Source organism: Mesitornis unicolor, unplaced genomic scaffold, assembly GCF_000695765.1.
Source record: "Mesitornis unicolor isolate BGI_N332 unplaced genomic scaffold, ASM69576v1 scaffold11793, whole genome shotgun sequence".
Classification (NCBI taxonomy): domain Eukaryota; kingdom Metazoa; phylum Chordata; class Aves; order Mesitornithiformes; family Mesitornithidae; genus Mesitornis; species Mesitornis unicolor.
Window position 1 is genome coordinate 5,481 of NW_010176951.1, and position 24,882 is coordinate 30,362.

Here is a 24,882-nt window from a genome sequence, read left to right on the forward strand (position 1 = left end):
GGGTCCCTTGGTTGTTCCAGGTAGGGGCTGCGCCAGCCCCGGCACCGGGACCGCGGCGGGGGGGGGAGGAGGAGGATGGGAGGGAGAAGCGGTTAACGCAGCCTGGGGAGCTCGCTTACCGGCGCCGTCTCTCCAGCCAGGCTGTGCCGACCCCCACCAGCTCCCTCTGTCTCGGAGTAAGGCTCAGCAGGAGCGCGGTGGGGCTCGTTACACCGCTGCGACAGCCCCTTGGTGCTGCTTTCCTTGTGCGCTCGCTCTTCGCCGTGCACCCCAGTAACGTATATACAACATTTTTGTCTCAATGTGTGACATTTTGTAGACTTTACTCGTGCAGTTAGGACGTCACCTTTTAGGGAGAGTAAAGCTCTTACGCTGCAGGGCGTTAGCAGCGGCCGTGGGCTGACACTGGACTGGGAGTGCAAACGCGACAGGCTTGGCAGATTCTTCCCGCTGCACAGCTGTGTGAAACTGTTTACAAGAAGAGGTACGATCTAGACACACAGGGTGATCCTTGGAGCTGTTTCAGTATGTTCTCAGGCGTAGCCCAGTTTCTGCTGCCTTTGTGTTACGTGTAGCGAGTTCCAAATGCGTTTCCTGGAAGCAGACCTCAGCGCCGAGGAGCTGGCTTCGGTGATGGCAGTGTCTCTAGACAACAGAATGAAGTAGCTTCTCCCAAGTATGTGAGGAAAAAGACCTAGTCCAAACAGACCCTAATCTTCCTAAATTGTGTGGCGTGCTGGTATTTAACAGAAATGGGAAATCTTTTAGCCAGCAAGTGGGAGAAGATGGGAACAGCTAAGGGACTATTGAACTTGGTTTTGAGTGAAGCACAGTGAATGAAAAAGCCGATGTTTATGAAAAAAAGAAGCTTCTGAATGAACTGGCACATTTCCCAACACCCAGAAGCTACCAGACATAAGCTACTGTAAAATGTGATATTTAGTAATAGCACATACTCCAGGTTTCTAAATAAAGCCTTGCAATCTGGATGCTGAGGCGAAAGTAAAATACACATGTGGTTGTCTTTAGATTTTGATTTTCAAATTCAGCAAAGCCTCTATCACTCTTATTTTGTGACAGTCTATGGTTCTATAATCATTCACCTGCTGGGGGCATTAGTGTCATTTTGAGAACCTGATCCACGTCTGTGCTTGCAGACAGAATTTAGCACAACGCAAATACCATCTCAGTTCTACCCAGTTGCTCTGCTTTTTGTGAATATGTAGAGGTGTGCTAGTGCAGCACCGTAATCGCTTTCTAACAGAATTAGCAGGAGCAAGTTTCAACACAGTGTTTTGAAGAGAGAAACTGAAAGTATCTTCATTTTTAACAAAAATAGGTATTTGAAATTCTGTGACTTAAAATAGCTATAGACTATCCTCACAAGTAGCTTACTGAGCATTTTGAAGGGGAGGGAAGTACTTCAAAGATACTTTGCTAGTTCTATAAATAAAAATGGTACCTAGCAAGCTAGATCAAATTAGCTGACATGTTTTTCCAGCTAAGATTTTTTTTTCTGGCGGGTAGACTATTCACAGAATCACAGAACGTTAGGGATTGGAAGGGACCTCAAAAGATCATCCAGTCCAATCCCCCTGCCGGAGCAGGAAAATTCAGTCACTAATAGAGTACAAATTTCTTTTTTGTCTGTATGGATTATCTGATTTGCATTCTTTAAAATGTTTTAGAAAAGTTAGACTTGTAGTTAGAAGTTTACAGGAAAGTGAAGTGTTCGTGATGTCAGCTCATGAGGTTCAGAGATCAGTTGTTGCCAGACACAGAATTCGTAAAAATTTGATAAGCTCTGTGGAAAGCAGCATTGAACGTGACAAGGATTTGACTCCTGTTCTCTCCACAGTACAGCCCAGACAACGTGGCTGGAGCGGACAGAGCCATCGACCCCACTGAAATCACCTTTTCAGGATGTTTTTGCCGTACGAGCTCCTGTGTGGTTCATATGTGCTCGTGTCTTCGCCATGGTGAAAACTACACCAGTTTGTGCCTCAGCCCTCCAGCCAAGGAGGAGAAGTACGCCAGGCCCGTCTTCGAATGCAACGTCATGTGCCAGTGTGGTGAATCCTGTCAAAACAGGGTTGTTCAGAGGGGGCTGCAATTCAGACTTGAGGTATTCAAGACTGAGAAGAAAGGCTGGGGTCTGCGCACTCTGGAATTCATACCTAAGGGAAGATTTGTTTGTGAATATGCTGGTGAAGTTTTAGGCTTTAACGAGGCACGTAGAAGAATTCAGGCACAGACTTCAAAGGATTCGAACTATATTATAGTGGTGAGGGAGCACCTCCATAACAGCTGCGTAATGGAGACGTTTGTTGACCCTACGCACATCGGCAACGTAGGCAGATTCCTGAATCATTCCTGTGAACCAAATTTATTCATGGTGCCAGTTCGAGTTGACTCCATGGTGCCTAAACTGGCACTGTTTGCAGCCACTGATATTTCTGCTGGAGAGGAACTGTCATACGATTATTCTGGAAGATTCCATAATTTGCCAATAACGAACAGGGAACAGAAATCTTTAGAGGAAGGTAACACATTGAGAAAACCTTGCTACTGTGGTTCCCACGCATGTGCATCCTTCCTACCGTGGGACAGCTCCCTCTTTGACACAGAGGACACTTGTCCAGGGAACTCTCCATAGCTTTTTCAGTCCTTAAGCATACCTGAAAGATACCGTTTTCCATAGTAGTTAAATTGCAGTTAAATAAAACTCTGTATTCCACCAAGGAAGCGTGTCTGGTTTTGAGTAACAGCTAAAAGGCAAGATTTTGACAGTAAGTTCATGCAACATCCTAGAGACTGTTTACAAGGTAGGTCGTGTGATACGAAGGAGCACTGGTGCTTCAAGTTGTTCCAAAATCAGCTGCTGAGCTAGGCCTGCTGTTTTTCTCTTGTTTTCCTCTAACAGCTTGCTGTATGATAAAGCACTTCTCTCCATCTCTGCCTTTCAGAAAAAAATGAACACTGGTACACAGAAAGGGCAGTGAGAAGTGTCACTGAGAGTTCCACAGGAGAATGAGATCAAGGAACGTTGACATTTGCAAGAAGGGCACTAGGTTTTTTAAATCCCATTGAAATAATTTTTTTAAATTACTACAGATTTTTTTTGTTCCACACAACATAAATAACTAATTATTATTGATGTAAAAAGCTTGTCTAGGAAGATTAGCTTGAATGCTTTGTCATCCCTCATTTTCCATTTCCAGTCACATCTGTGTGCCAAAACCTGGTTTTCAGTGCTGAGTGCATCTTGTTGGCATTTAGCTTCCGTGTAAGCAGTGCAGCACTGCAAGTTCTGCGAAGTACAGTCATCCCTTCGTCAGTCACCTCTGTCTCAAGGCTCATCTCGTAAGATTTCTGCAGTAACAGCAGGCAGTACCTCCCTGTGACTTTTCAGCACCATTATCGCACACTCGGGAAGCAAATTCAGACTGCAGTCTAAAGCAGCACAATGCTGCTATTCCGACTTCTGAAATGGATCAAAATAGGAACTAAAGTACAACAAATCTGTCTTTTTACATTTCTGAACAGCTGGCAGATCGGTGAGCACTCCTTCCAGCTGCTGACTGGTTGGTTTGCACTGATCCTGCAGAGCCAGACAGCATTAAGCGAGGCCTGGCCGTTCCCTGCAGAGGGAGAAGGTCACTGCCTCTTGTTTTCATTATTCTTGTACAGGTCTAATGCATGCACAGTGTGTCTTTACACCAGGGACACATAAGGGAGCTCGCCAGACAGGCAACGTTCTGTAACCGCACGTTGCTTCACTTCCTTTCCCAAACAATCCAATTAAGGAACTTTCAGACAAGCCTGTTTTGAATTTCCCCCAATTTTGATACACAGGACAGGTAAACTGCAGGGCTGCTTTCTGCAGTCATGCCACAGTGTGCCAGCAGTGGCACAAGCCCCTGGGTCATTTGCTTCAAACATTTTGATCTTTAACTGTATCCATGGGCTTTGACAAAACACACACAAGGCAGCGCATCGTGGGGACCGGGAGGAACAGTTCTGAAGAGAGAACATTCTGCTTGATTCAAGTAGTTAGAGTAGGCATTTGTTTAAGCTGTAGACTTAAGAAGAACACTTTGAGTGATTAAGTAGTTAGAATAGGTATTTGTTTAAACTGCAAAGTTAAAAAATCTGTAGGATATATGTGTACAAGTACTTAGAGATGGTACATACCATGCTCAAGAACAGTTGTAATAAGAACTAAATAACATGAAAGATAGTAGTTGTGATTAGACAGCGATAAGAATAGGCCATAACTTTTCTCTCCATATCAAAATTATGTAGGGGTAAGCTTTTGAAGTAATTTAGTGTCTGAAGATGAAATATTATGGTAGTGATGAACCAATAAAGGTAAAGGGCAAATTAAAAAGTGGACATTTTATGCATACTTGTATAATAGAACAAGGGGAAACGGCACCAAGCTGTGCCAAGGGAGGTTCAGGTTAGAGATAAGGAGGAAGTTCTTTACTGAGAGGGTCGTCAGAAGCTGGAACAGGCTGCCCAGGGAGGTGGTGGAGTCACCATCCCTGGATGTGTTTAAGGAGCGGGTAGACGAGGTACTTAAGGATATGGTTTAGGGGGTAGACAGGAGCGGTTGGACGTGATGATCTCAGAGGGCTTTTCCAACCGAGCGATTCTGTGATTCTGTGATAATCTTGTAATATTGCTTTGTTAAAGGTGTATAAATAGCCTGTGAAAATGTATGGGCTTCGGAGCAAATTAGAGGAGCTATCCTCTGTGTTTCCCCAATGCTGCAATAAAATAAAGAATATAAAAATAAAGAAGTGCCTGCTTATCTGCAACTGTGTAGATAAGTTTTCTTGTCGTGATTGTGACCCAACAAAGGCCATCGGCAACTTTTATTTTAAAAAAAGATGACAACTTTGATTTGGAGCTGAAAGGTCAGCCTGATACTGATGAGAGATAAAGAACATTTTGGTGCTATTATTTTTCTGTTTGCTAAGCGAAATCTTACTTTGTGTTTGCCTCTACTTCGTAGATAAACTTCAGTGTTAGCTTTTCCCCATTTATCTTCATGCTTCATTATGAAGAACTGTTGAGATTTACCCATGGGTGTGGGTTTAGTTTAAAATGCAGATTACCATGCGTTTTTTTCTTCAGGTTAATTGTTAAGTGTCCCTTCCATCACTACAGAAAGCTTCAGAAGGATTTCAGCTGGTTATCAGAAGTAAATCACAAGCTGAGTGGCCATTAACTTTATTCTTCGCCTGATTAAAGCTGCCTGTTTTTACTTAACTTCCCCAGAGCCCATAACTCAGCTCACACACTGCACGAGATACCAGAGCACAGCTGAGGTTGCAAGGCCTTGTCTGCTTTACAAGCTTACCTGGTTTTCTTCCCCCGAAGGGCATTGCAGCAGCTGCTTTCAGCATGCAGGACTGGAGGGTTGGGAGCGGATCATCCAATCTGCTTCAAACCTGGAAAAAGTTTCAGGACTAATTTTCTACCATCTGTATTCTTCTTCCTCAAGAATAGATGGGTTTTCAAGATGACAGCGCTATTTGTTAGCTTCCTGTTATGAATATGCACTTGGCATGATTTTGAGTCGTTAAGGAAGTGTAGATTTCAAAAACCAACCCCCAAACACAAGCCCCACAAGCAGTATCTCATCCTTACATCGCCAGCCTTAAACCAGAGAACACAGCCGAGCCTTTGAGGCTGTGCAATCCTGCCCTTCCAGTCCCAGCCAACATGAGTATCAGTGACCTGGTTAGCTCAAACTTCCCCGGCACAGCACAAGAGCGCCTTGTGCTGCTGAAAACCAGCCACGGTGGAGGCCTTGCACAAAATAATGTTGTCAGTGAGCTCTAAACCATCACGGCAATCGCTAACGACCTTTTTCCATATAGCCTGTGCTGGGTACTTCGCAGTGCTGTAGCATCACAGCTACAGCCTGCAGGTGTGGAGCAAAATCCTACTTAAAAAAAACAACAAAACATACAAGGGACTACATAAAAGGGACATACAGGCTCTTCTCGGTGACAAACAATGATAGGACAAGGGGTAACGGACACAAACTGGAACACAGGAGGTTCCACTTAAATTGGAGAAGAAACTTCTTCTCAGTGAGGGTGACAGAGCCCTGGCCCAGGCTGCCCAGAGAGGTTGTGGAGTCTCCTTCTCTGCAGACATTCAAAACCCGCCTGGACGCCTTCCTGTGTAACCTCATCTGGGTGTTCCTGCTCCGGCAGGGGGATTGGACTGGATGAGCTTTGGAGGTCCCTTCTAATCCCTAATGTTTTGTGATTCTGTGTGACTACCTGGTGCATTTCTGTTCACTTTTTCCTTTGGGTTCCTCTAAGCTTCATCGAGCCCCAGTCTGCCACTTCAGTCAGTGTGCTCTTGAACAGCAAATCCAATCAGCTTGAAAGACTGAGCTTGTAATCCTCCTCCCTCCATGCTACTCTGAGAATGCAGGAGTGAGTATCAGTAGTTCTATATTCAGTATAGAACTATATTCTGTATTCACTTTGGGCTTGGAGATTTTCTTTCCCTCTGAAATCTGATCAGATTACTTCAAGGATACTTAATGAAAGATCTTGTAATAAAATACAGTGACTATTATCCAAACAAAACCAGCATGAAGGGGACACATTCCACCCTCTCCACAGAGGAAAAGGAAGACTTTCCTTGATGTGCCACCCACAGCACAGCGAGTACTGACAAACCTGGTGGTGTGGCATCATAAAGCTGCTTATTTAAACAAAGTCACATGATTTTTCCAATATATGGAATTGTGTGTATTTTTTTTTCAAGGACTTTTTCCAGAATGAAAACCAACGCCAACTCTACGCAAAATCTTTTATAAAGTGCATCGCTTCATGTGGCAGAAAGACAGAAATAAAGATAGAAAGAATCTTCCCCTATTACTTAGTAAAATAGGTGTTTTTAATGCATAGATTTTAATTGAACATTTAATGCTAAAGCAGTCTTTACTACACAAAATACTCACCACAGCTTTTATCATCCTTACGTGAGTGCAAAGTCATAGGGGTGTGTTCTGGAATGGTTTTTTCCCCTGCTCCCTGCAATTCCCAGCTGGAGACTGGTGGTCATGGGAGGGCTTCCAAGAGGTTCTCCAGTATCCTCTTTTTTACCTTATTAGGCCTTAGGGCTCAGAGGTGCATCTGCCATCTTCTCACTTTAATGATCATTTGTTAGCTTTGGTTTCTAATGATGCCATGTTTGCAATTTACAAAAATTCCAAAATAAGCCTACACCATGTCCAAGAGAAATGCAAACAAAATGGCCAGTGTTTTTCCATCAGTAAAAGTCTTCAGGATAAATAAATTACTGAAATTTTATTCAAGTATGTACATAATTTCTAATCACCACCCTGAGGATTACCATCCCTCAGCTGTAGAAGGCACTTTCTGAAGAGAAGTGTTTCACCAGAAAAAGGACATTTCTGGACCCAATTTTCACTGCCCCAGGAATGTAATATGAGGGCTGCTGTGTGAATAACAGTCTGTGCCAGTCCTTGTCTCTTCTTAACTCCTTCAATTTTCTTTTAAAGCTATCTAGAATTTCTGAACAGCTTAAGATTTCTTTTAAAGCTGTCTAGGAGTTCTTAAAGTCCTTGTTTATTGGATTTGAGTGTAGAAATTAAAACTATACATAAATAAAACTATTTAATAAAGCTCTTTTCTAAAGGAGCTATTAATTAACCTTTTGAAAACACAACCAGCATGTTTCTGCTAAGTTTTCTGCTACTTAACTCCAGAATACTCGTGCTAAAACCAGCAGAATTCACCAGTGAAAACATTGGTCAGGAGAGTCCAGGCCAGGTTCCCCAAAGATAAACATACGAAGGTTCTTCAAGCCATGGTGAGCAGTGTTGGATTTTTCCCCTCAGTAGGAAGTTTAAGCACTAGACTTTTCTATCCTGTGTCATCAGCAAGTGACACCCAACACATCATCTCTTCCTCAGGTGAAATTCATCCCTTCATGTCCCAGCACAGCAGCCTGCTTGGTCACTGTAGCTTTGGCAAGGTGTCTGCTGCGCAGCGGAACCCCAGATTGGAAGCGGAGCTGTCGGGGGTGTTTTGACTGCGGGCTGCACAGCGATACCTGTAGCAGTAAGACTGGAGAGGAAGAGGGGAAAAAATAGAACTTCAGAGCATATCGCAGCTCGGGCTTCCTTAGGGAAGAGTCTGTTAAATTAATATAGCAAAACATTTCAAATGCTGTTGGGCATATCAGACAGATCAATGAACTGATACAGATCAAAATCCCTGTGTTAGAAATAAGGGAGATCGCAGCACGCACAGACCAGTTTGAATGGCAAAGTGTCCAGTAACATCAGTGTCAACTGATAACATACCCTGTTCAGGGAAAAAGCTGAAGCGACCGTTCTGCTTGTCCTCAGAGGAAAAGGGCACATCTCAGTGCCGCAAGCTGTGTATCAGCGTACTCAAAACGACTGGAAATGGACAGGTACTGGCACCCATCAAAAACCACTTCACTGACTGAGGAAGAAAGAATAACTGGAGGCAAACTCCAGTGTTCCTGTGGCTAGCACTCTAGGGATACTGATAATCAAGATATAATCTAGACTGTGGCCATAAAAACATTTACATTTAAAATTAAGCAACTGATAAAATGATTCAATTGCATTTCAGATATTCCTAGTAGACAACTCTGAACACTGTCCTCTTCCCAGACTGCAATCACACAGTAGCCACCACTCAGAAAAGGAAAGGGAAAACCATCCTTGCCATTTCACTTCTTCAAGTGAGAAAGTAGCACAAGGTTATTTCACAGGACTTGTCCTCACACCCCAGATCCAGCTGCTCAATGCCACCGATGTGCGTTCACAGACAATAGCTCCACGCTTTTGTTCCTGGTGTTGTTGGACTTGTGCTTGTAGGGTTTGATATTTCTGTGACAGGCCAATTTAGACTAAAAATGTCATCTCAAAAGATTCAGAAAAGGAGTACTGCGGGGTGCTTTGTACAAGTTATTTTGAGAAAGGTTGTTAACTTATATACAACCAAATGAACCCAAACTGGACAAGATCAGAGACCTTAAAAGCAAGGTATAGGCACTGATCCATAATGTTTTCTATGTTCCTAGGCTGTACAGATTTAGCCATGCTCTGCACATGTTAATACACTTATACTCCTTGAAAAAAAGAAAAACCTGTGCTCTTCAGAGTGCTACAGATTCTTACACGTTAATACACTTATACTCCTTGAAAAAAGAGAAACCTGTGCTCTTCAGAGTGCTACAGATTCTCAGTTATCTGAGGCTAGGAGCAGTGCTTTCCAAACCACAGAACTAACCAGTTCAAACAGTTTGCTACATTAACATTACCCGCACAGAAGGACAGTCACATTGGTAGTCTCACTAATAAAGTGCTGGGGTAGCATTATGACTGTGCATTATGGAACAACTGCAGTACAATCCACCCAAGTTCTGTCCCATTTTGCTCAGGCTTTTGGTTCCTGTCCTCCCGCGACAGGCTCCTGGCCTCTGACAAAAACTCCACCACTTTCACTCAGGCTGGTTCAGCTGCAGTCAGCTCTGAACCAGGCTTCTGGAATGGCGAGGTGAAAAAGAAGACACTTTTCCACCTTTTTTTGTTACCCCTTATCCTTTTTTTTCTTTTTTTTTTTTGGGGGGGGGAGGAAGGGCTGGGGAAAGGGGGCAGGGAGCAGAGGGTAGTTCTTATTTAAACAGAGATCCCTTCAGGAGTTTGGGCACAGCTACTAAAGAGTTCAATCCGCACAACCATGAGGGTGGCGACAGCTTCTATGGGCTCTGTCATGCAGGGAACAGCCCCCTGAACCAGGCCATCCCCGCAGAGGTAGGTCACAGATGCTGATTTCCATGAGTTAACAACATCTCCATCAAGGGAGATCCAAACAGCAGCTTCACCAGCCCTTCCATAGCAGTGCAGAGCCACAGAGCAGCCACTGCCCTCCAAGACCAGTGCACGCTGCTGCCATCTCACACTGCAGGGGTCTGCCCAAAACCTGACATATGCTATGTGATTTGGAAGCTGAACTATGTTGAAAATAAAAGTATCTGCTAAGCATACATGTAAAAAGGTGCAAATGTGAGCCTTTGTCAACTCTGATAGGTAGAACAGCAGTAGAATAGATAGATTAATCGGAATATATTTTCAGACACCTAATAAAGAGCCCTTGTACTAATAGAATTCAGCGGAGTTTTTTGTCTTGATACACAGCCTAGTTTTATCACCTACAAAAAAGACTAGGACAGACTAGAATCTTCACAAGCCTTTAAAATGGGTCATATTATTCACCACTGAAGAAGAGTCTATCCCAGTGTTAATTTAATCAAAACTGCTAATTAACATCTGACATTGATTTCACCTGAGAAGGAAATCAGTGTAGAAAATGGGATCTCACTGCAGAAAATTTAATCTAATTATGAGAATGATTTGCCAGCTGCAGGCTTTGAAAGAGAAAAAGGACAGGACAGCTTTAATGAAAAAGGAGATCTACAATGAGCACTTTTTCCAGAGCTGCGTGAACTGAGTTTAAAACGTAATTTGTGTCATGAACACACTGCATTGTGGTGGGATCCAGCCTTTTCAGAAAGAATTTCAAGTCTGCTGTTATCCACACTGAATCATCTCCCAGCCATCTTTTTGCAAACACCTGATATCCTTTCTGAATCAAGAGTCATTCTTAAAGACAGTCACATTCCTATTTCTACTCCTAGAAGTACCACTCAAGCACTATAATTAAAGTAGCATAAAGAAAATAAAAAAGTGACGACTTACTGGGTAAAGCAGTTTGTTTGTTTGAGTTCCAAGCTAACCAAAGAGAATTCCTTAAGACCATTAGGTACTGCTGTTCCTTGAATTGCAAGAACCCTCTTAACAAGCACCCAGGCTGTCAGGAAACTGTCAGAAGATCATTTCTTTGTCAAGTTGGGTACTTTCAGTGAAAAGATCAATATGAAAATACACAGGCCTTTTCACATTACCTTATGGCACATATAGGATCCGCCCTTCTTCACTCTGTCAGTCCCCGACGAGGGCCCTTTCTGCAGAGCAGAGGACACTGGTTACTATTCAAGGGAGAACAATTCACCAATTAGAGGGTAAAGGGAAAAGCTGTAAGAAAAGGGAGATGGATGTGAAGCAGCCATAAATATTCAAAGTAAACACATTTCAGATGTCTGTCTGAACCAGAAAGCTGGAAATAACCATGTTGTAAGAGGCTTGCAGACAGGTGAGAGTAATTGTTGTCCCTCCCCACTGCTGCAAATATTTAACATTTGAGTTGCTGCCCACCTGCCAGAAGTGCCTTGTGCTGTTTCATAAAGCACCTGGTAACAGACTGTAACAACCACCGTGGCAACCATGAGTAATCATCTTCAAAAACAGATCAGTTGCTGTAGTTTCAGACATTTCCTAATGAGAGATTAGGAATTTCACACTGGCCTGCACATGTAAGGAAATCTGGGATTCTCATCAGTTCCACTGCCATGAAACAAACACATGGAAACCCGGGAGCCTCCAGAAGGGATACAGAGACCTCCCGCTTGTCTAAGTGCAGTTACACTGTTTGGTGGCCGGTTGTGATGAGGGGCTGTGATGTTTGACATTTATTCTCTTTCCAGTCCAAATTCCAGTCTGAAACTCAAGTTAGTGCCTGTGCAGCAAGACGTTCTGTATCATCTCCCAGTCACCATGTACTAAATTTGTTATTATGTAGGAAAATCACAGCTAAAGAGGTCTGCAGAAAGCACTGCACTTAGGAGCAATGACTTCCCAATTTCATGTACATTTGCAGTGTAATGTATGTGATTTATTTGAAGTGCTTATGAAATTGGCCCTAGAATTGATTTAATGAGGTTATTGCACTCTTCTTTTTCATTTCTAACTCCAAATAGTTCAAGGAGAAAGCTGGGCTTCCCTGCTAACACACTTTCGCTTGCTTTGATGCATATATATTACACAGACGAGCACTTCTCCCGCTTAATTCCATTTAGCTGTGAAAGTTACTATTGCAATACTTTATGTTTCCGCTCTCGATACCAAATATTCTTAATACTCTTTCTACACTCCGCTTAAATTGAGCCACAGTGTCAAACCAGATCAAGAAAATAATTAGCTGTCAAGCCCAGCCTAGACGTTAGTACTGCCACTGAGAATCCCCTCCAAGTTTCAAGATGTGCATGTATTTCTGTTTCTGTACACGTTACACTAGTGTGCAACAACATTTCATTATGTACAAGGCTCCAAGAAAGAATTTCACTCAACTCGAGGTACAAACTGTTTCTTCACTGGTTTGCAGGGTGTCTAAATCAAGTCTCTATTTCTAGATGAAACCTTATCAGAAGAATTTGTAGAATATAGGAAATAAAGAGCTGTGATGTGATGCAAATCCCTGCATTTTCTGTTAAGACCATCACCTATATGAAAATATAGGTTACAAGAAAGTACTCAGGCCAGTTTTCACCAGTTAGGAAAAAAATTCGTTGCTACAGCATATGCAGCTGATATAAAACAGCATCATAAAAAAGTACCATAATAAAAAAATATAGGTTACAAGAAAGTAATCAGGCCAGTTTTCACCAGTTAGGAAAAAAGAATTCGTTGCTACAGCATATGTAGCTGACATAAAACAGCATCATAAAAAAGTACCATAATAGGTTAAAGCCAGACAACTGCTGGAAAAGCAATTCTGCCAACTATTTTGTCTCTTCATGTCCAGCAGCCATTGATCCTGGAAGTATTTGGAGGGTGCAGTGCTTTCTCCAAAACCTTATGAACACCTTGACCAATGTAAATGCAATCATCAAAGAGACATTTCACTTCTGCAGTATCTTCTGAATCCAGGAATAATTTCTCTTTCAGAAGCTGCTTCCTCACGAGGGCATTTCACAGGGAATGATGTCTCTCCTGCTTTTCTCAGTCACACTGATGTGACCGGTTTGGTTACACCTGGCCATTGTGCTGTCCTACTCTGTATCAAGGGATGAAGTTGTCTCCCACCCAGCTCCTGCGTTACCAGAGGTGAAGTTCTAGAAGAATCAACACACACAAGATAAGTATTTGCAACACTGCATATAAATCATAGGGACTGTAAGAAAACCCTGAGAGTTGATGTTGGAACTACAGAAGCTCTTGCCTGCATCTGAGTTTGACTGCTTTGAAAGCCTTCATATCAAAAGCTGACCGTGCTGCAACTTCACATTTATTGCAAAAGAGACATGTGAAAAAGAATTTGGCCTACTACTGCATTGACTACTCTACAAATGCTCAAGGGAAAACACACCCAGAGGCAGTGACTGCTTGCTTCCGAGCCAGGGGGCTCCTCCACAGGACAGGGTTACTCCATTTCCAAGGACTCTGGAAATTGCCTTCACAAAATCTGCGTGTGAAGGCACTGAGCTCCACTCCAACATAACTAACAAGAACAATCAACTCCAGCTGCCTGTTAATGTCATTTATGGGAAGCCAGGGTAGAGCCAGACAGAATAAAACTGACCTAAAAAAGCAGCTACACAAGAACAAGACAAAACAGAGAACAATGGAGCTGCTGAGCAGGATTTCCCATTAAAAACTGTAATGGAAACACAGAGCCACAATCTTTGCTATTAGCTCCGCAGTAACTCTTATAAACTAAGAGGAGCACGCTAATGTACAATTAGGTTTATCATCCAGCCATAAGACTATTGCATGTCTCCACAATTATACAGGGATAACATACTGAAGAAGCATGTGAACCAAAGAAAATGGTAGTTGCATAAGCTCTTTTTATTAATTACAAATGTCTTCTGCCAGGCAGAAATTGAGCCTTACTGAAGAAACCTCCAACATGTCATATGCGGGAAGAAGCCACCTGGATTCTTTTTTAAGCATATGAAGTTGGACGATTGTGTCTGGGTAGGTAGAAGGGTGCAGCATCTCCTTAGTCTACCTATAGCATGAACCATCTCTGTTATCTGGAACAAAAACCCTTTATCTCAGCTGAAGCTGGGAATGGAAAAAGCCAATTTCCTACAGACAAACTGGACTAAGATTTCAATTTCCTGAAAGATGTGAAGAGCTAGATGTCCTTACCAGCGACACCCCACTTCTGACACCATACGCAAGAGCTCCATACGTGCCCTTGTGACCAGGCTCCTTTTCTTTGTGTGGTCTTTCCCCTGCCTGCACTCGTTGCTTAAACTCTCTCATTTTACAAAGGACATTACCAGTGCTTACATCTGCAGACGTAGAAGTGCAAACTCATTCCTGTCACTGGCTGCTTAGAAAGTACTGGAAAAATCCCCAACCAAACTCCCCCAGAAAACTTCACTGCTTTGTCTTCCACAGAACTACACAGACTTCAGGTATGGCATCCTGAAAAGCCAAAGATCCCTCAGTCAACAGCTTTTCTACAATGATGCATACATTTAACATACTTGGCAAAGTAAGAGCATACAAACATAACCTAGCTTTGACCAGACAATGCTTACACAGTATCACACATTTCTTATAAATAAAAAGGCGAGCACCTGCAATGTTAGCATTTGTTCATGCTTGTATCTTCATTACAGATAAAGGAAACCTGGTTTGATTGTGCTTACAGATAATAAAAACTAATCAGAGCACAGCAATTAAGGTCATCTGATTAAAACAAGCAAATCCTTGTTCCATCAAACAGTATTGTTCTGTGCCATGACCTGGAGAAGTGCATCACCTGGTACTGAAGTGGAAGGACAATTGCTGCCTGTATGTAAAGAGCCAGAGCTGTCCTGACATTGATCCCAGATTTGAAGAACAAATTTACTGTATATTGGCAAGTTTATTGTGTAGTATAATGTTGTAACAGCCACATTATAATCTGATTGCATAATTACAAGTGCTTGTGCATTTAATTACCAAAGCTTATAAGTAGGATTATTCATTACAGTTATTAAAATACATCCTAGAAGCTTTTTCAAATACAAAGTTGAATTACTTTATTACATCAAACAAATGCTTTCTGAAGTTGCATCATCATTTTCTATGCATAGTCAGCTACATGGCCACTCTACTTTGAACTATATCAGTTTTCAAACAGCAAACTGCAGGTCATAAGAAACTATGCACTGTATACAAAGAAATCTGAGCCAGAAGTCACCACAATTAAAATGGCTCCATGAAGGGATTGTGGTTTGACTGATCTCATACACACCTGGCCTACTGTCTGCCAAATGATCATTTACATTTTTCAAACAAAAACCAAAACCCAAGCCTGGTGGTTCCTAGTCCTGCCCTTGTGCACCAAACAGTAGCTGCAAGACGTACTGAAGAAACATTTTTTTGGTGAACTTAAAACTGTGGATTTTTCTTTTCTCCACTCATGAAAAAAAATCAGCCCAGAAGCACGTATTTGACAGCAGCAGTGCTCTGGCCTTTCACCCGCTGCCAATACTGGAGGAGTTGAAGTATCAGTTTTACATTTTCTCAAGTGGATTTTATAATTCCCTCCAAACCAAGCTGGACCACACAAAACCCACATCACCTACATCATTAAAACACGCTGCAAGACCGACTGTACTGCTACGGGCCCCTATTGTGCACAAATCCAAGATGTCTTCAAGTGCAAGCAAAATAATTTCAGAGGACAGCAGCAAGATAGTTTGTTCCCTGACCTCCAGGCAGACCCTCAGGTAAAGAATCCCTTAGGAAAGGGGCCCCAGAATGCACAATGTGTACAGAACAGCCACCGAAGGGAACAGGCTGGCACCCTACAGCTAAATGCATGACAAAGTTCTGCTTAGAAAGGCTTTTAGTGGTTGGAGAACACAGAATATGGACCAGAACTACACTGAAAGGTGAGGGAAAGTTAGAATAGCTGGTCACAATTCAGAGACACTCTCCACTTGAAGAAATTCAGAACATGTACAAGTTACTTCCATATGTAAAAAAGTTTTCCACAGACAGCTATTTTAGATTTGGTTTATTCCAGCTTCTGCTCTGGATTCCTGATACACAAGGTTTCCATTGCACTATCCTGCTGCACTAAGGGAATGTTACTGGCTTGGATACTCCTCATTTTGTCCTGGGAGAGTAAGAAGCCCATTATCTCACATGAAATCAAGTGACCGTTATACAATTTGTAACTCAAAGCCCCTCCAAATAAAATATTACTTGCTTTCACAGATAATCCAAGTACAGCACACGAATCTCCACTAATCCTGTATGCCTGTAAAATGGGAAGACTTCCATTTGCTCAAGTCAAAAATGACAAGTGACAAAAAAGTGAGACATTTGCAGCTCACTACACAAACTGATGAGAAGTAGAATTCAAAATAAAAGCCACTTCTTATGCTTTGAACAACCCACTATTAAAATCCAAATAAGTGTCTGGACTGGAATAGTTGAAGAGACTTAGTTGTAGAAGTGTCTAATTAAATTCTTACAGAAAGGTCTGTACAAACAAATCTCCAGTTATATTAACGGCCTGCTCTTAGAAGTTACATCCCTAACACACTGTGATGCAGTTTGCTTCTTTGGCTTCAGTACTTACATGCACAGGTCCTGTATCTGGTAAAGAAGAGGAAGAAAACTCTTCCACTGTTAGAGCACAACGTAAATCCAGTATCTTAAAAAATAAAATACTTAAAACGCACTTTCAGGTGTCCCAGTTTATTTTTGCTCTTGGTTATTATTTGTGAATGCAAGCCGATCAGTTATTAAAACAAAAAAAAAGCATTTGTGTACAAAATTTCATCTGTTCCCTGTAGCCAATCCACAGTTTATCCGAAATCTCTCCAGCACGAGAAAACTACTTTGAAGATTTCAGACATTAAACTGAAAAACTTTCACTAAGCTCTGCCCCTTTAGAAGAACTGCTAGTCTTCTAGGCAGAATAAGACATCCTATATATAGGTCACACTGCCTTGTACTCTGGAGAGACTTCAGAGATTGGCTCTGATAGATATGGTGCTAATCATTTTTAATGTCTCAGAAGATACTGCAGCCTGGCTATTTTGGGACACCTGTTCACATTATGAGATTCAGCTTCCTTACCCATTTGGTCAGAAAACCCTTTGGAATTCACTTTGAAGTGCTCTGCCTCACACACTGGATTCTGACAATTAGTTTCCAGCTAAAAAGCATCATTGTTAACACGCAGTTTTTAAGTACTGCCTAAAATGTTTGCAAAATGTTTGTGACTAATTTTAAAACCTATGCAAGCTCATAGCCACTTCGGTTTAAAAGAGAGCAAAAGTCACACGACACTTGTGTCTCACCATCACCTAAATACAACATGAAGGCACTGCTGCATCGACGTTATAAACACAAAAGCATCTCATTTATATAAGTTATTCTAATGAAGGTGAACTACTGGGGTACTTAGGAAAAAGGGGGATTTTTTGTAAGTATCATACCACAGTAGCTGTAGTTCAACAAAAGACACAATTCCAGCTAGCTGGATTTTGTGCAAATTGGACATGTTGGGAAGGCTGACATAGGCAGAGAAATCTATTTAAAACAAAATAAACTGAAGTTAACTAGCACCAAGGGCAGGGATCAGATTAGCTGAAAGCTAATGAAGATTCCAAGAGTTTCTTTCCATTATTACCACATAACTTCCACATAAATCAGTCATTTCATGCCTTTCCCCTACAAAAGCCAGCCATCTTACATCGAGAAAGTTCTAAGACTTTGCCAGTGATGACACAGAGCCTTTAAGAGACATCTGTTAAATCAAATAAAGCACCTTACCTTACATTAGCCTACAGACAAAAGCAAAACTCTAGAACATACCTAGGTGCAACAGACCCAAGATCTGCAGCTTTTAAGCTCTATACATGCACAACATCAAAAGAGGTTTTATTCTCCAAACTAGTTACTCTATTTTTGTATCCCAGTGCTGCCACTTCTTGCTAGGGAAGACGACTTCTAGAGAGCTGTGCACTTTCCCTGCCCCGAGAGGTCACTGTCCCAACGAGCAGCCAAAACTGAAGTAGCTGTCAGACAGAAAGAGATGAACAGCAGCAGGGACAGCTGCAATTCACAACAAACTGCCTGACCCACATTCTTTCCCACCGGGATGTGGATGCAGTTTGACTCCAAGGGCATGGGTGGGCAAGGGGTCTTTTCCCCCTGCCCCAATGAAGGCAGCAAATGCAGATCACAGCGCTCTGGTTCCAAGCCCCAAAGTGATGCTCAAGAATCGAGATGGGTAGAGCAGAAGCTTCCCTGGTACAAACCATGGTGAGCACCCAGTCTGGAGTGGAAAGCTCAGCCTTGCTCACTCTGCTCCTCCTACTCTGACTTACAGGCTGCAATCAAATCAATACTCATCTACTCTGACATGAGAAACTTTGCTGCTTTTATTGTTCTTCACTTTCACCCAAATTTATATTCTGCTAGCTACTCAAGGCTTCATCTTTAGAAATGTTGTTCTTAAACTGGCCTTGTTTCCATTCATGAGGTACAGAAAAATATTATCCTTAATTGCATATGAAACACCAGAATGGAAACAGAATCACAAGACAGCAGATGTTTCTTTCCTAATCAATCAGTATGCAAACAGGAAAAAAAAATCTAAATAATCAGTTTGAATGCTAAGTGTAATTCCTACATAACTTTCAGCTGCATATGTATGCAAGCCATGAGTCAATGTTGGAAAAAAAACAGGTGTGTTTGTGCAGCCAAGAGAATTCATGCAATATTGCCTTCCATTATTGCTGAATTACAGAAACTGGCAGAAAAATTTGAGTATTGTGAAATATTCAAACCACATTGTATGATTTTTTTGTGCAATATGTGAAAGAGATAGTAGATGGAGATACAACACGGTCAAGGTCCCAAAGGAAAAGCAGGTTCTTTTGCTATTGCTAGGCCACTAAGATTGCCTACTAACAAAAATGAGAGAGTAAGCCATCCTACTTTAAAACAAAGGAAAAAAAGCATCAGTCCCTAGCATTTCAGTTACTTGGGAAGATGTACGTGGTGCACTGCCCGACACACAGCTGAATTCACTAGAGAGACTTATGGTAACTTCCTGGGATACAAGTAACTGGAAATTGGCCGATACAATTGGCAAAAATGGTTTAGGAAGTTCCTCAAGCTGCTTCCAACTGCTGACTTCCCAGAAAGGCCTCCAGTTATGTCTGGCATATCAAAGAACGACTGCACATACCGAGAGACCCCGCAGCACAGAGATACTCAAATCCTGCAACAAACAGATAGCTCCTGCCCCGTGAGGTCTAATTGGTTCTCATTACAGACAACTGTCTGAACAAAACAAGCTCTGAGAGCAGAGCAGAGCATTTCTCAGATTTAGTTGTCCTGGATAAATGAGAGAGAAGGAGAGGTAATACTAGAACTTGAATCTGCTGAGATGTACTGAATGGGAAACCCCACATGTAAAGCTTACCCTGCAGGATATCTTTTTCTGCCTGTCACAAAGAAAACCAAAGATTAACCACTCAAAGCCTGGTAAGCTACTTCTCCCCATAGACTTCAGCTTTATTACATGCTGAGTTTTAAACAAGATAGTAGAAGCCATAAGGATAACTCATGACGGTTTATTCTCTATCAGAAGAGAAAAAAAAGTAAAACTTGTAGCAACATAAATGAACAATAAAAAAAAATTTCTTCTCATTTCCACCACATTGACAAATTCTTGATTCATGTAATCTGATGCCAGTTTGGAAGCATTCCACTGCTCACCAGTTGTGAACACTTACCCAACAAAAACAAATTAATAATAATAAAAAAAATCCACTACAGCACTAAAGTTCAAGTTTTGATGATTCATGGTGTGATAATTCCTAATTCAGCAGAACATGGCCCATGCCACCCAAGACACAGCAGACAGGAGCAAGGAATAGTGGTACGGTTTTCAAACATCAACCAAGAGCAAGAGGGAATTCTATACATTTATGTGATGCCAATAAGATACTTACAGGGTTGTGAACTTCATCAGTTGAATGATGAACAGCCCACCAGTCAGATGTCCATTCCCAGGCATTTCCTACAATGTTGTACAAGCCATATCCATTGGGAGGAAACGCAGTGACCTGTACAAGATAGGAACACAAGTGCCAGTTCTGTGAACCACTTGGCACGAAATAAGGCTTTTGATCTTGAAAACCAGTCTGCTGAAACTAGGTGCTGAAGGTGCATTTGTCTTCACTAGGAGCTTTTGCCTTTCATATCTCAAAAGCAGACACCAAATTAGTTGTGCAGAACTGTAACACTTTTACATACTTCATTTAAATTAAACAGAATGAAAGAATGAACTATTATAATCCTCAATGTTCTCAGCACCACATCTCCACTATGGCACACAACCCTTCACAGAGGTTTTGGAGACTGATCCTCTGAAGAGAGGCACTGCTTGACCACCAGACACAGATCTGCACACAGCATTTGTGACCTCCATGCCCATGCTTACAACTTCCAGATTCCCCCACCCATCAAAGAAACGCAAGGGTGGCTATCAACCCATGCATATGCAAACTTCTCTGCTGATGAACTTTTTGGACTTATTTTAACTACCATTTAATAATCCATTCACATTCTTGATTGCCTTTACAATTCCACTCCATTGTTTGCTATACTAGACAGACTCAACTTTTCCAAAACATGAATTTCAATTTCTTTTAAACTCTCATATGATATTTGTGCCTCAGGAACAACTACCCAAAAAATGAGAGTTCAAAAAATTGTAATGCCAGAAGTGCAGGCAGAGAGGATTTCAGCATCTGACTATAAGCTGAATACACAGGGGGGAAGAGGTCAGTTTGAGAGGAACTAAAAGTTAAAGTGAAAGTAATCTTAACTTTTCAATTAGATTTTAAGAAGTGTCCCTTGGTAATACTCAAGCTTGCACTGAAATATGCTGTAACTTTAAAAATCTGAGGTGAAAGAGTACAGGAAAGAAACAGTAGTGGATCACTGAACACAGACCTCAATTTTAGGAAGACCAAGTTCACTTCCATAGGATTAATTCACTTTGAGACACACTTACAGGCGCAGTTCCTTTGTATCCATCTTCTGCAGTGTTATTAGTTGGGAACACTCCCTGCCAGATATTGGCATAATGCTGACCTTTTGGCTGAAGCTTGTTGCCCCATGGGAAAAGTCTATTAGAAGATACACAGAAGAACAGTTGTGAAACAAATGAGACTCATCATACACAAACTCCTTCCTCCCTACCTTACCCTGGAGAACCATTTGTATTCCAGTTCCATGTGCACCAACATCCAGCAGGCTCTCCAGGAAACAAGGGGCTCTACGAGGACAATGCATGCATGGAGGGGGAAAGGCAGCACTACCCTGTGGAGTCCAGGACACAGGACAGAGAAGCCGTTTGGCCTTGGCACTAAGGTCCTTCACTGCACCTATCTCCTGCAACAGCAGCAGTCCTGTGTCTTTGCATTTTGTCACATCTTCTCTCTTGGGATCTCTGTGTTCTCCTCCCATTATAAAGTTCAGATTACAATACACCATTTAGGTATTTTGGGAAATTCACTTACCTAAAGCAATCTGTTCAAAGTAAGCCAGTGTTAAGTTTACCACAAGCACACATACTACACAAGACATTGAGGGTAGTAAAAATCCACGTAACTCTTCCTTATGTAGTAAACACCAGCTGTAAACATTTATCAGGGACACTTTTGCAACAGGTACCGATTTTCAAGGCCGCCTCGACAGCTGTATTCCCACTCAGCCTCAGTTGGTAATCGTTTCCCTGCCCATGTGCAGAATGCCACAGCATCATTCCAGGAAACATGAAGAACTGGATGATCCATTCTGGGGAACAACACAAACAGGAAAAGACCATCATCAGAACAAGACAATCTCACAGTTATACGGCGCAAGCACTTCATGAAGCTCTTTAAGAGATGACCACAAAGGACTGTGAGGAAGTTTAGTTTAGTTACAACTGGACAAGTTACCAATTACTTTTAGAGAGAAGAAGCTCTTTAAAGACAGACAGCAAGATGCTGGAAGAGAAACATAGCCAGAGAAAAACATGGAAGAGAACAAAAAACAACCCACCCTCTGTTTGTGTCACCATTCTTTTATGTACAGCTCTATGCGTTAAAGACGTTTGTGGCTTATGCTTTCTCGTGGTCTCACCTCAGAAACCTGCTGCACCCAGAAGCCAGCAAAGAACTATTGATACCCTGGCTTCTGTGGAAACATAGGTGGTCAGAGACCCAAAGGAAGACACCAAAACCTTGCACCATTACTACCTCCTTGCCAGGCTATTTTAACAGTATCTTAACAAGAAGTCAAGATTCTCAATGGGAAACTTTACATTGCAATTTAATGGCAAATGCTCTTCACACCCTTGTGCACTCCTCTCTTTGCTGCAGGTTCTTTCTTTGCTCTTAGTTGTGGGTTTTTGAGGGCGAGGTGAGATGCAAAAGAGTCCTTACTCTTTGCAACAACTTATTTTGCAGCATTCAATCCAGGAAACATCAAACTGCAGAAATCTAACAAAAAATATTTTTCTTCGGGTGTTTCAAGCAGTCCTCAGTTTACACAAAAGCTCCCATCTTCCCTTTGGTTTGATTCCAGGATTGCCCTTACAATCCTAGTCTCTTCTTCCAGAAAAAAGACAGAAATAATGCCTAGTCATTCCTGACACAAGGATGCTCCCCATCCAAGCCTCTAATAGACCAAGACACTTCAAGAGCTGAGGGTACTGGTCCAGAAGAGATACAGAGGACTTCCTCTTACCTTGTCATTCCTGTCTCATTTAACATGCCAGCTTGTGCCTGCTGGTCCATTAAGCTACTTCCACATGGCAAGTTCACCAGCAGTTATTCTAGGCTAGGTTTGTGTCATACTTCTACAAGACTAGATTTACATGGCAGGTTTCCAATTCTTATCTGCTGTGACCTAAATTTCTCTGTCTTCCCCTAACAAGGCCTCCTGATACTATCTCTATTTTTGCCTCAGATAATTCTTTGATTGCCCTTGGAGAGCAGACAGTGGACTTGTTACTAAGCAGTTCAGCCATCAGATGATGTTACACTAACATAGCCCTGTCCTTAGAGGACTTAAAAACATGCCAGCATTTACCAGATCTAGGCTAGAGAGCCTGACTTTATTTCAAACAGCAGTTTTGAAACTTTAACTAGTTGATTAAGGCAGTTAGGGCCAACTTCACTGACACCTGCCTAGCAAGAGAAAGAGTTGCAGTATAAGAGGTCCCAGATGAAGGCAGTCACATCCAAGTAAGCATGCAGTAGTATACATAACTGAAGAATGGCTTTCAACATGTGCAACCCATATGCAGTATCCATAAAACACACCTGAGAATAATGAAACCTATCTAGGCATAAAACTCATTCCACTTCCGAATGGAAAGAGACTGGATAAAGATATGGATCAGCAAGTTTCAGGGTTCATGCTAGCAAAGCATGGCACTAACTATACACTGTTAAGAAAAAGTACAGTTTTCCACAGCATTTAGAACTCCTAGATAAAGTCACAACTGATTTTCCACAATAGCCAGCCCATACTGTCAGAATACATTAAAAAGCACAAAACTCAAGTCACCTGCTGCCAGGCCCTGTGCGCGGCCCACTGAAGGGCCATTTATGACTTACCTTTTGGAGATACTAGAGTCAGGACCCTCAGGGTGCTTCCAGTTGGCTCCCTTCACAGGCAGCCACCAAGGAGCAGCTGCAACCTGAAACAGGACAAGAATGGCCAGGGAAGAAGATTTAAATTCCCAGCTAAAGGTTGTTCTGAAAAACCACCATGTGACAACAGGCTACAAAGCTTTCACTCACAGCTCATGGCTCTGCCTGCGGCCAACTGACCTATTACATCCCAAATCCTCTCTGACAAGCCAAGATGATCATTTGATCCACATTACAATACTACTGGCCAGGGAATAGCCCAAGGTACGGAGCAGCACAAAGAAAATACCACCCAAAAACAAGTGAGAGGGAGACCAAATCCTGAGTGTACATTTCTGAAGTTCTGCCCTCTGCGTGTCTCTCCTTCCCTTCAACATTTTCTCACTGGCAGGTCTGATACAAGTTTATTCTCTTTGAAGGCACAGCCTTCAGCACACTGTGGTGTACCACTGCCCTCTCAGAAATTTTCTAGTATAGTCCTTCACCTCTGAAAACACATGCCAGGAACACTGAGATGGTAATGGAAGGAAGAGGTCATCTGGAACATTACAGGTTTACTCCATTCTTTTACAACAATATGCCCACAGTACAGTTAACCCTGCTAACCTTCTGGCTGACTTCAGTCTGACACATTCTGCAGAGACAATAAAAACCCGATAGCTTTGGCTTAAAGAGAATTTTCATCCCAATTATTTGCTCCCTAGACTCAGTGTTTTGGAATAACCGAAACAAAATCCTGATGATGTCCTTTAACTAGGGACAAAGCATGCATTTTGCAACACATTTGCTTTCCAGTTAATTAACTCAATAAGCCGATTTAAAATGATTTGCTATCAGCTTCCAGAAGGTGGAGACAGAAGAGCCACATAAGTCAAGTGAAGCCTCTTTTTTTTTTCTTAGTTGGTTTGCTGAGCTACATGAGGCTTGCAGACAAAACACTGTGTAACAATGCAGCTATCAAGTATTTCTTTTTAACCAAAAGTCTCAAATTTGGTTCTGTAATGCCAAGGAATTATTCCTGGAAGATATTCACTAAGGATTTCTTCTAGAAGCTTACTTCAAACCTGAGAAGGTCAGTGCACAACACATTTAACTATTCTATTCTGACTCACATTCACTTAGAAATACTTATCTTAATAATGGGTCCTTCATAAAATTGAGGCAAAGAAGAAAACTTAAGTTAACCATCAATAGTGTGGTTTTTTTCTAGCAGCTTGAGTGCTTCCTTCCAAAATACTCCTATTAGAGAGATAATTTCCATAA

General features: G+C 41.9%; 2 protein-coding genes across 2 annotated transcripts in view; one reads left to right on the forward strand and one right to left on the reverse strand.

Annotated features, from left to right (window-relative positions):
• Nucleotides 1–1,858: 1,858 nt before the first annotated feature.
• LOC104538641 (histone-lysine N-methyltransferase SETMAR) lies at nucleotides 1,859–2,656 on the forward strand (the record flags this gene model as incomplete). The annotated part of the gene is made up of 1 exon (XM_010181905.1): nucleotides 1,859–2,656. A coding segment is annotated over one exon (798 nt), but the record flags the coding sequence as incomplete, so codon positions are not given.
• A 5,359-nt stretch (nucleotides 2,657–8,015) lies between these two features.
• Nucleotides 8,016–24,882, reverse strand: part of SUMF1 (sulfatase modifying factor 1) — a 30,153-nt gene continuing 13,286 nt past the window's right edge. The window contains exons 3-8 of the mRNA XM_010181906.1: nucleotides 23,584–23,666; nucleotides 21,650–21,772; nucleotides 20,988–21,102; nucleotides 19,921–20,034; nucleotides 11,002–11,061; nucleotides 8,016–8,126 (exon numbers count right to left, since the gene is read on the reverse strand). Of these exons, the coding sequence (XP_010180208.1) occupies nucleotides 8,016–8,126; nucleotides 11,002–11,061; nucleotides 19,921–20,034; nucleotides 20,988–21,102; nucleotides 21,650–21,772; nucleotides 23,584–23,666 (606 nt within the window). The remainder of the gene's footprint in view (nucleotides 8,127–11,001; nucleotides 11,062–19,920; nucleotides 20,035–20,987; nucleotides 21,103–21,649; nucleotides 21,773–23,583; nucleotides 23,667–24,882) is intronic.